The sequence below is a fragment of the Lichenostomus cassidix genome, chromosome 8 (genome assembly GCF_008360975.1).
Source record: "Lichenostomus cassidix isolate B80296 chromosome 8, HeHo_3.0, whole genome shotgun sequence".
NCBI classification, from domain to species: domain Eukaryota; kingdom Metazoa; phylum Chordata; class Aves; order Passeriformes; family Meliphagidae; genus Lichenostomus; species Lichenostomus cassidix.
The window spans coordinates 19,163,078-19,175,028 of NC_139489.1; the positions used below are offsets into that span (position 1 = coordinate 19,163,078).

The 11,951-nt window shown below is 43.3% G+C and overlaps 1 protein-coding gene across 1 annotated transcript; it reads left to right on the top strand.

Annotated features, from left to right (window-relative positions):
• The first annotated feature begins 1,549 nt into the window (after positions 1–1,549).
• On the top strand, positions 1,550–7,869 carry LOC146433992 (pancreatic alpha-amylase). The gene is made up of 10 exons (XM_085068233.1): positions 1,550–1,743; positions 2,362–2,508; positions 2,705–2,902; positions 4,860–5,090; positions 6,192–6,325; positions 6,411–6,533; positions 6,645–6,744; positions 6,950–7,071; positions 7,181–7,306; positions 7,561–7,869. Exons 1-10 carry the CDS (start codon positions 1,573–1,575, stop codon positions 7,748–7,750), a joined length of 1,542 nt encoding a protein of 513 aa, XP_084924359.1. The 5' UTR covers positions 1,550–1,572; the 3' UTR covers positions 7,751–7,869.
• Positions 7,870–11,951: the final 4,082 nt, after the last annotated feature.

Genomic DNA, 11,951 nt, shown 5'->3' on the forward strand with positions numbered 1-11,951 from the left:
TATTGTTCACTGGAAAAACATGCCATTGGAAACTGAAAGTCATGCAGTGACATTCCGTCACTTCAATGGGACGCCGTGGGGAATGGTGATGTAAAACTTAACCTCAGGCGCATTTGGTTGCTCTCAGTAATACTGAGGAATGAGGGGGTCTGTTTCCACTGAACTGGTAATCACAAGGGGCAATCACTCACTGATTCCTTGCTGTTAGTGAGTAGGCAAGGTCATTTGCAGTTGTTCACTATTTTACTGTAGTACTGGAAAAAGTGGCCTTTAGTAACGTCTGTGATATGAAAATGAACAGGTGTAAAAATGGGACCTGCTTGTGTGTTTTGTCCTTGAAGACCGAATCTGGGAAAGAGAAGGATGCATGTGACATAGTGGCATGGCTAGTTTCAGCAAGAACACACCAGAGGCAGTTCAGGTTCTAGGTGCACTGACGGTTCTTTTCTCCTGGAGTATCTGTGACATTTTTTTAAACTTTTTTATTCTCACAGATACTAGTCAAATGCAGGTGATTTTCTGGTCTTTGTATTCTCTCGGAGCATTGTTTTATTGTTGGTATGACTCAAATTTATTCATGGAGCATTGGTGCTGAGACCTCAGTCTTATTAGTCAGCTTCCAATGAAGACCTGAAATCATTTCATGAAGAAAAGTCAAAAGTCTTTTTTAAATTTTTTTTTGAAGGAGGAAATGGTAGGAAAACAAGAAAGGACTTGGGCAACAGCTCTAGCTTTCAAATTCAGTTATATGTCAGGCAGTTAAAACTCATCTGCACTATCATTTGCACCTGATTTTGAATTTTGTTCCTTGACTCAGATGAATCATTGATCATTTCAAATGAGATAAAACCTTATGCACAGTTTCTGCTGGAGAGGCAAATGCAGCTCTGATCACTTTCCATCAGGCAGAGAGAGCCACTGCTGCTCTGCACAACCATGTCAAATAAAACCAGTACAAGTCCCTAGCAGTGATTGGGCAATGACACCAGAGAAACATCAGTATGAAAAGGTGTCAGTTTCTAGTCACCAGTGGGATTCATCTGGTGAAGGTCCACAACCTCTTATATGATAAATCTCTTCCTGATTATGTGTGGTTGTTCAGGTACCCTGGTCTGAACGCAGTCTAATCCTGAGAGCCTCTGAATGCCGGCAAACCCATTCATTCTCTTAGTGCTGTTGGATTTCCAGTCATCTTTCAATCACTGCCCACTCCTTTTACCTTCCAGAGACCCCTTTGAGGATCTATGTGTTATATTTTGGAATGCTTTGATAAAAAGTATCTTTATTTACATGATCAGAAAGAGTGCAATTCTGGATTTGGGTGCACTGCTCACTGACCACTTGGATTATGATGGCATATAACCATTGTGAAAAGGTGCTTTATCTTCAGCTGTTGGATAATCCAGGAGGAAAAAACAAACCGAAGGAATGTTACCGAGCCAGCTAGGTAAATAGTAATAATAACAGATGACATTGATCCCTGTGAATTTTGACACCTGAGATAGGAAGTTTGTCCTCTTGCAGGCATATAAGTAGGCAGTGGAGAGACCACTGCCTTACACTGAAGGCACCATGCAAGTCGTCCTCCTCCTCCTCGCAGCTGCAGGGCTTTGCTGGGGGCAGTACAACCCCAACACCCTCCCTAAGAGAACATCTATTGTGCATCTCTTTGAATGGCGCTGGCAGGATATTGCTCAGGAGTGTGAACGCTACTTAGCTCCTAATGGATTTGGAGGAGTTCAGGTGAGTTGCTTCCTGTGAGCAGCAGGAAAGTGGCATTGTAATATGTGATTGATAACTGAAATGCCTGAGTTGGAGACAGCCAGCTCTGAGTAACTTTGCTGCTGAGGAGGGAGGGTTGGAAGTAGTAACTGCTGTTAGAGGCAACCCTAACAGGGCTGCAGGGCCAATGAACAACGGTGTACCTCTAGCAATTCAGTCATGGAGGGGTATGCTTTCCTCTGAAAGGCCTCCCCTAAAAGCTAAATAGAAGGTAAACCTCTTTGCCTTGTTCTAAAGGAAATATGTAAGCCTGGAGTTTTGGCTTTTCTAAGGCTGTTACTATTCCAGGTAAAAACAATTCCCATGGCTTCACCCCTTCCATGCACATGTCCTTGAAAGCAGGCCAATGCTGGAGCTGGACAACCCATAGGAACAACCCAAAATGTCTTTCTTGCTACAAGACAGTGAATCTACAAGACAGACATCTCACAGACCTGAGCTTCTGCTGTGGCAGGGAGACTGGATTGGGGGTTGGGCACTAACCTGCCTAGGGCAGAGGTCCTGAGTCTACATTTTGCCCTTTAAATGCTGAAATAAAACCATTTGATTTCTTATCAAAGCACATAATTTCATCTGCAGGTTTCACCTCCAAATGAAAATATTATCATTACTAACCCGAACCGGCCCTGGTGGGAAAGATACCAGCCCATTAGCTACAAGATCTGTACTCGATCAGGAAATGAAGATGAGTTCAGGGACATGGTGACCAGATGCAACAATGTTGGAGTAAGTGCCTTGAAAATCTGTGTCTGATACAGCAAGAAGTGCAGTCTCATCTGAGGGAAGGTGCTGCTGTCCTCAGAGGATGTATAAACTGAGAAGAAACTGAACGGGCAAAAAATCAATAGTGATGTGGTAAAGCCTTGGCTATCATTTCACACTTACTACAAAACATACTGTAATACACACTTTGCTTTTCCAGGTTCGTATCTATGTGGATGCTGTCGTCAACCACATGTGTGGGTCTGGAGGTGGCTCAGGAACACATTCTACCTGTGGAAGCAGTTTTAATGCTGGAAACAGACAATTTCCGGCTGTACCATACTCTGCCTTTGATTTCAATGATGGCAAATGTCATTCTGGAAGTGGAGAAATTGAAAATTACGGTGATATGTATCAGGTAACTTCCTCTGGCAAAATTTTCAAAGCTTTTTCTTTTTTTTTTTTAACAAGCTCTGCAAACTCTTCCATAGAGACCATCCATGGGGTGTAGTGCATCACAAAATTGTGCTTAGTCACTTGACAAACAAATGAGGTAGTGACCCAAGGCACATGTGGTGCAAAATATACTAAGTACTAAGTAGTAAGAGCCTGTGTGCAGATGTTTGCTCCTGAACTGAGCCCAGTCTACTCAGCGCAGCCTGTGAGCTCATTCTTATAAACTCAGCTGCTCATGGTAAGGAGCCCCCTTGGAAATTGACAGTGGTGCAAGGTGGTACAATGATTGCACAGCTTACTGGTTTTTGTAGTTAGAATATGCAGCTGCACTTTCTCATGCTCTTCCTTCAGCCACTTTGCAACAATACACCATGATGTTCCTGCATTTGCACTGCTTCAAGTAAGGCTTGTCCTCCATCGGTTCAGGTGGCTCCTGCCATGGTAATTCCTATGACACACATCTCAAATCCTGGATTACAGCAGGTTAAAGGTATTTCCATTGCAGTCTCCACCCCAGTTCATATGGACTAGACCATCACGTTTAACATTGCAATGAAGTCTTGTCCTTACTCCTGCTCTGGCTTGGACTCACCCAGAGGCTGCAGTCCCTCGGGGGTCTTCCTGCTCCAAGTGGAGCCATTTCTGTGAGCCACAGCCCTTCCAGGAGCAAATCTGCTGCTGCATGGATTCACCCACAGCCGCAGTGGCTCTGACGGGCAGCTGTTCCAGCATGGCCCTGCCTGTGGGCCTCAGTGCCCTCAGAAATAAACCTGCCCCAGCCGCAGTGGCTCTGAGGGGCAGCTGTTCCAGCATGGCCCTGTCCCTGGGCCTCAGTGCCCTCAGAAATAAACCTGCTCCAGCATGGCCGATCCCAAAGCCACTGTCCCCTCAGAAAGCAAACCTGCTCAACAGGGCCTTGCCCCGGCTGCAGTCCCTGCAGGGTGTTCCTGCCCTGCTGTGGGTTTAGCCATGGCCAGAAGCTCTGAGGTGCCCCAGCAGGGTCTCCTGAACAGCCACTGATGCTCCACAGTGTCCCTGCTGCAGCATGGAAATGTCCCTGGTCCCCAAGGCCTTCAGGGCTGTCCCTGCTGTGGCACTGACACAGCCACGGCCGCAGACACTGCGGGATGTAGCTGCTCTGCTGGGGCTTTTTCACGGCACAGGCACTCCCAGATGTACCTGCTCCACCCTAGACTCACCCACAGGTCAGAACCTTGGCTCGAGTGCACACCGAGTGCAGCGTGTCCAGTCCAGCAGCACAGAGCAGCAGTGCTGGCAGTGCTGAGGCAGAACGTCCCAGAGTGAGGGATCAGCAGCTCAGGCTGCAGCTGCAGCCAAAGCAAAAAGCTGCAGCCACGGAGGAGCTCTAGGCTCTAATGCACAGTGAGCTGAGAGAGGCCCATGGCAAGCACAGGAGCCTGCCAATTAATAGCAAAACAGCAATAACAGCTATAAATTCCATCTAGCATGTTCCAATAGTACATGTTCTCAATTTAAATCTTTTGAGTCCCACGCTGGGCACCAAAAAATGACTGTTGTGTTTTAACTCAGCCAGCAGCTAAACACCTCTCAGCCTTCTGGTTACAGTGGGATGGGCCAGAGAATTGGAAGAGTAAAACTGAAAAAATTCATGGGTTGAGGTAAAGACAGTTTAAAAGGTAAAGAGAAAGCCACACACATAAGCAAAGTAAACCAAAGAGTTTATTCACCACTTCCCATTGGAAGGCAGGTGTTCAGCTGTCTCCAGGAGAGTAGGGCTTCATCACGTGCAACCGTAACTTGGAAAGACAAACGCCTTGACTCCGGATATTCCCTCCCTTCCTTCTTCCCCATCCAATACAACCTCGTTAATCACCACCCCACCTCCACCCTTCCTTTGGTGTAATACACAGATATTTTTTTTCTATTCTGTTGCACAGGTCCGGGACTGCCGCTTGGTCAGCCTCCTGGATCTGGCCCTGGAGAAGGACTACGTGCGCTCAAAGGTTGCCGATTACCTGAACCATCTCATTGATATTGGTGTGGCAGGATTCCGACTTGATGCTGCCAAGCACATGTGGCCTGGGGACATAAGAGCATTTCTGGACAAGCTGAAGAATCTTAATACTCAATGGTTTGCTGAAGGAACTAAACCTTTCATTTACCAGGAGGTAATCTTCATGTTTTCTGCTTTAAGTTTCTCTTTGTCTTTTGTATCTCTTTTGCCTCCTCCTTCAGAGGAATACAAGACATCTTCATGGACATTTACCCCAGAAGGAGCTCACAATTTACTTAGAGCAGCCCTGCAGACATAGGTAGTTTTGATTTTTAAAAATGCCTCCACAACAGAACATCAGTCAACTTTATCTTTATCTAGCTTATTTTTACATGTGTCCCTCATGTCTTATACTGACTTTGGGTTGATCTACTGTCACGAGTGGAGACAGAGGGTGGATAGATTTTACCAGTTGCCTAGGCCTATGGCAGCTACTGACCAAACCTACTCAGAGTGACCAGCACCCCAAAACCCAGTCTCACTCTCAAGTTCTTATAAAGACAGTCGTTTTATGTCTAATGTAAAATAGATTATGGTTTATTAGATACAGGCGAGAACGTAACAAAGAACTGAACATTTTTTTACTACAGAAAATATGAAAAGGTATTCACAGCTTAACAAACATACATATATGTGTCCCAAAATAGGGAGATTAAAACAGTATAGCACTAAAAATGAAAAGGTACCTATTAATAGTATTATAGATAGAAAGAAGAATACAATTTAGGAAACCAATGCTCTTACCAAATCCAATTTCTGGAGCTGGGGATGCATCAGACCCTCTCCCAATCCCACGGGAAGTAACCACAGAGCCAGCGTCCAAGCCCGCAGGAGAAGACTTTACTTCACGCTCCAATGTCCATGCAGAAAAGCTCCTACCTTTCAGAGGTTTCATGGTGCTTTTTATAGGAAAAGAGTGTGTGTATTTACGGTCACTCAAAAATTCTTCACATTCTCTCAGTGTCTCACCTTGACTTCCAGGGGCCAGTATTTGATAGCCCAGATTAAGCTATCAACTTAATCTGAGCCATCGATCTCCGGCCAGCAATCAGGGAGAGAGAGAAGGGGGAGGGGGGTCATCCTGCCACATCTACACAGCACAAATAGTTAAATACCTTTTCCTCAATGTAAAGCGAGAACTAATTGTGAGTATTGTACATTGCATTTTTGGTCTTTGTGAGACAAGAAGTGATGCAGGTTTTCTTTCCTGTACCAGGTAATTGACTTGGGTGGAGAGCCCATCAAAGGCAGTGACTACTTTGGAAATGGCCGAGTGACAGAATTCAAATACGGTGCAAAACTGGGGACAGTGATCCGCAAGTGGAATGGAGAAAAGATGGTCTACTTAAAGTAAGGATGCAGATGCCGTATTTTATCTAGGAGTCACTGGATACCTGAGATGTCAGGGTAGCTTCAAGTCTGAGTTTTTTGCCAGGAGCTGGGGAGAAGGCTGGGGCTTTATGCCTTCCGACAGAGCCCTGGTCTTTGTGGATAACCATGACAACCAGAGAGGGCACGGGGCTGGCGGAGCTTCTATTCTAACCTTCTGGGATGCCAGGTAAGGGATTGCTCTTGTGTGGGTGATGCTTCTTGCTTTTGCTACCTTGTCTGTCTTTTCTCTGGCAGGTTCCTCCTTCCGTGTCTCATTCCTTGTCTGTCCAACAAACAGGCTCTATAAAATGGCTGTTGGTTTCATGCTTGCCCATCCGTATGGCTTCACACGTGTGATGTCAAGTTATCGCTGGCCAAGATACTTTGAAAATGGAAAGGTGAGCTGGTAATGCTGAAGATCTGTCCGTGGGGATGAAGAGAAGTAGTCTGTAGGGCCAGAGAAGTAGTCCGGTGCATTTCAGTTTGTTAAGTGATTTCCCTGTCCCATGTTGGATTTAGCTGGTGCAAATTTGATACTCCATCTAGGTGTGCTCTCCAGATGTGTTTTCAGTCAGAATTCTAAACGTGTCTTTATAATGACAGGACGTCAATGACTGGGTTGGACCCCCAAGTAACGCAGATGGCTCCACCAAGTCTGTTACAATCAACGGGGACACGACCTGTGGCAACGACTGGGTTTGTGAACACCGCTGGCGTCAAATCAAGTAGGGCACTGGGGAGACACACGGAGTAAAAGCAGTTGCTTTTTCTTCCTGCTGCATGTGGCTTCAGAGCTGTTGCAGGCACAGTGACAGGCATGCCTTGTGTTTTCAGGAACATGGTTATCTTCCGTAATGTGGTGGATGGTGAGCCTTTCGCCAACTGGTGGGACAATGACAGCAACCAAGTAGCTTTTGGCCGTGGTAATAAAGGCTTCATCATCTTCAATAATGATGACTGGTAAGTCAGTGGGAGAAACAGTTTCCCCAGAGAGAACAATGGTGAACCTCATCAGCAATCCAGCATGAGTTATTTGAGTGCATGCTGGGTCTAGAGAGCCAAAATGGGAGTGTGTGTGGGTGGGATAGGATCAGAAAGCTCATGCTTGACACTGTCCTTCAAATAGGGAAGTAGCATCATGTTCAAAAATCTCACACACAATTTGCAATAGCTGTTTTGAGAACAATGCATAAATAATGTTTATTTTTGCATAGGAATTTGAATGTCTCCGTGCAAACTGGACTGCCTGCTGGTACCTACTGTGATGTTATTTCTGGACAAAAGGAAGGTGACAGATGTACTGGAAAGGAGGTGTATGTTTCTGGTGATGGAATGGCTAATTTCCAGATTAATACTGATGCTGAAGATCCCTTCATTGCAATTCATGTTGATGCCAAATTATAATTCGGGAGAAATGTCCTCCTCCGTTTGATCTGTGCATTACTATTTCCCCATATGTGATTCCCTTTCTTGAGCATGAGCTACTCTGTATCAAGTGACTAATAAATGGCATTCAGATTAAAGAGTGATGTTTTCCGCTTAATGAATTACGTGCGACTTTATGACCTCATAACTAGTCCAAATAGCAGTGGCAGGTTTTAAGGCAATGCAGCACTCCAGTTCGTATGTAACAAAAGCATTGGAGAAAATAAAAATCAAAGAACCCAAGCCAGCACCTGGGTAAGCTAAAATGCAGCATTTCTAGGGCTGATCCATGCACACACAATTGTATCCCAGAGCAGCCACATTGCGGGCTGCCAGCTACGAGCAGTGCTTACACACAGAGTTTATCCCTTTCTTATGCCTAACCAAGCCTGGGGTCTGGGTCACTGACAGAAGCTGAGCTGTGCCAATCGGTTATTCCAGCCTGTGGCATCAGTGAAACCAGCAGTTTCACTGGTTCACTGTCAGCTTGTGCCTGGACAAACCAAAACCACAGCGCTTGTGTTGTTTGCCCCGGTGGTTTGAGGGAAAGCAAACACTCCCTGTGCTGAAGGTGCCTGAGAACACACTATTCTCCAGGCATTGCTTACACCTTGTGCCTGTGGCTGAGGCATGGCAGGTCTCTGGTGCTTTAGGCTCTGTTATTATGTAATATCTCAAAGAACTACACAAACAGAGCACAGGCCTGGCAGCTTTCCCAAATTCCTTGCCAGCCGTGAGAATATGCTGAGGTAAAGGTGAGTGTGCAGGCCTTGTTTTAAGTCAGAGTCTCTTCTAGGGCAAAAGTGCTGAGTGCATCCCGGTCTGGAGGGCAAAATGGAAGGAGGTTGCTCCAATTTGAGGTCAAGGTGTACTTTTAAGGGCTGTTTTCCTTTTGTGGTGTTGGCGGTGGATATTGACTCTCAGTGTCCCCAAGGGCTCTGAGTGTCTGTCAGGGCAGTCATGGGGCAGGAAGAGTATCCCTAACCCAGGGCTGGACCTCCCATCTGTCTCCCTCACTGGCTGCAGCCAGCACCACCTGGATCCATCCGCTCAGCCCCTGGATCCACTCAGCAGAGAGGTGCCAAAGAGCTGGAGATCCATGTGGCAGGGCATTTGCAAACCTGTTTTTTAGGCCAGGCAGCCCTCGGGCCCCTCTGAAATGGACAGGCACTTACTTAAGGCCTGCCATTCAGCTCTAACCTTCAGAAACTTGGATTCCGTACTAGCTATTATTCAGGCATCTCTAAATCCCAAATGGAATAGTCAGTTCACACTTCAAATTACAAATCCACCCCCAAGCCCCACAGCTTTTGTGGTAAATGACTGAAACCATACACATTGATCTGAGGCGTCCATAAATCAACAGGCGGTGCTGAATATGGAGATGACTGACTGTGCTCATGAATGTATGTGGATCTACTTTCCAGTGCTGTTGGAGTGCAGTGTTTTGCTTAATGTAGATTCACAGAGCTCTGCATTTCACAGTGGCATTAAATATAACGTGGAGAAAAGGAAATCATGAAACACTTTCTTTAGGTATGAGTAAACCTGTGGGCCAAATACTCCCTGCTTTGAAAGGACCCAGCCTGCATTCAGACCTTGTATTTTATTCTTTTTATTTCAGGATTTGGGCACATTGCCTTATTTTTTGAGCACAAAGATGGTGAAGAAAACAACACTGTCACCTAGAGCAACTTCAGGTCTTTCAGATAACTTACTAAACCCAGAGTCACAGTCAGCATTATTGCCTATCCCTAACTTTTCAAAAAAATGCTAGTACTGGAAAATGTTTATCTTTATTTTTATAATTTCTATCGCTACTCTTCTATATTTAAAGTGATGACATTAAGGCTTAAATTTTTTTATACCAGTGATCAATGAAAAATTATATTATGAAATTTATGAAATTTAAAGTAAGACATTTACTGGGGCACAACAGGATGGCACAAAAAATCTGCTGAAGTGTAAAATTATGGAATTTTTCATGGCACAATTCAATATTTCATTTTCTGTTGCAAGTAGTGCTTGCTTGCATTGGCCAAACAATGAGTTTAGCTGTGTAATTAATCTCTGATTCTATAAATGCATTGCAAATTTACAGATTTGTTCATTTTTTTCTTTTGTTTCCTCTTTCTCTTTTTCTATTTTTTCTTTTTCTTTTCTTTTTGTTTTGTTTTTTCCACCATAGTTCTATTTCCAAATGGAGCTTTCAGCATCATAGTGATCAAAATTTAATGGAAATGATGCACAATAAAGCAAAGCTAAAACCTGCTAGTATGTACAACTGCTCGCTGCTCATATTTAAGTTACATATATATATACATATAGATAGACATATACAGACAGTAAATGCTTTCACATTCATCCCATCAGAAAAAAGAAATGCTGAGTTTGATGCTTTATCCTTCTAGTGGGTTTAATCCACAGTTAAAATTTTAGAATTGTCAAATAAGGGGAAATAAACAGTGAGATTAGAAAAACCATGAACTCCTAGTGTACTGTCTATGAGTAGATCAGAAATTTATTTACTGAATTATTCATGGCAATTTATTTTCTCAACTCAGTGGAACAGCGAATATAGAAACTTTTGTTCAGCTCTGCATGCCTCTGTGTCAGTTTATAATTTCCCTGAAGCGCTGTTACTTTTCTAACAGAGGAAGGAGTTCTGTAAAGGGAAACTAACAGTCTATTGTCTCTTTTAGAGAGACTGTAAAAAATTTATTCAAGTTATTTTGTTTTAAACAGAAACAAATGAAAAACTCAACACACAACACTAACTTTTAAATTGCTGATCATGTGTTTATCTGCAATCTGTGTTTTTAACAGTCTTAGTGTATTAGTCTCATTGCATGATGTATTCTGAACAACACACAGATATTTCCTTTGCAAGTGTTCTCATGCTGTGGCAATTTTAATTTTTTCTTAATGTTAAATCAGAATGGTTGTGAGAATGAATGCTGGTGACACTGTTTGAGATGATAGTGGGTAATTATCTCCAGTCACTAGAGCCAAAGTGAAAGTGAGTGCTTGGATTTTCACCCAGCTGGCATACTAAAGCACTTAGGGCAGAGTAAATAGCCAGAGCATTTAGTGTAAGATTAAGAAAGTAACTTACACCCCGTAGGAGAACATTAAAGTGTGAGCTGTGCTGTGGCACTTCTAAATTAAAAATAGAAATACCAAGCATTTGTCAGAGAATGAAATTCCATTGTCTTCCTTAGTCCTAAACCAATCATTAAATTGCATTATCCAGCCAACAAGACTGAGAAGTAGCCCGCTTAATTAACTGCATTATACTTTCCTATAATTCCAAGATTTACATAACTGGGTTCTTTTTTTGTTTGTTGAGTTTTTGGGTTTTTTGTCTCCCACAAAAAAAGGGAGTGTGATGTCATGCTAAATATGCCATTATGCCATCAAATTTAATTTTCATTACAGTTGGAAAGAAAGCCTTTGGAAGCCTAGCACCTTCTGTGTGTTCATTGATGACAAATGATAATAACTGTGGATGCTAATTTCTGCAATCTTCTGAATACTCTGGAGCATGAAGTCAATCAGGAGACCCTTGGAGAAAGTTAACCTTTTGGATTTGATCAAGGTGGCTACACCAAACTCATTATGTTTATAGTTATGAATATTCAGATTTTGGCTGAATAAATTGGTGTTGTTCCTGAGCTGCTCCTTTGCAATGTGTGTGGGAAGTAGTCACTAAAATGTTGATTCATTATCTTGCAGGACCTCATGGTAGATTTCAAGTATTGAAATTGGTCTGTATTTAAAATGTGCCATTTTTTACACCATTATTGTCCAAACTCTTGTGTCTTTAAGGTTTGGTAAGCATATTTGTGCCTTAGAAATTGTCAAGACTAAGCTCAAGTAATTGCTGCCTGAGCTCACAGAATAAAAAAAATTCACTTGCAGAACAGCTATTGACTGAATTTTGGTCATTTAGATACCAATCAAGTTGAATCTCACCAGGCATAATGTATAGCAATAAAAAAAGGAAGAGGAAAGGAACACTTAGTTGGACGGATTTACACCAGGGTGAAAAGGGTAAATTTTTGTTTTCCCCCGGGTGTTTCTTTCTTGTTTTTTCCTATATCTTCTTTTCTAGTACTAAAACTGAAGGGAATGGAAAAAGCCTATTTTATACCCCTAGTTAGCAAGAAAACTGAGGTCA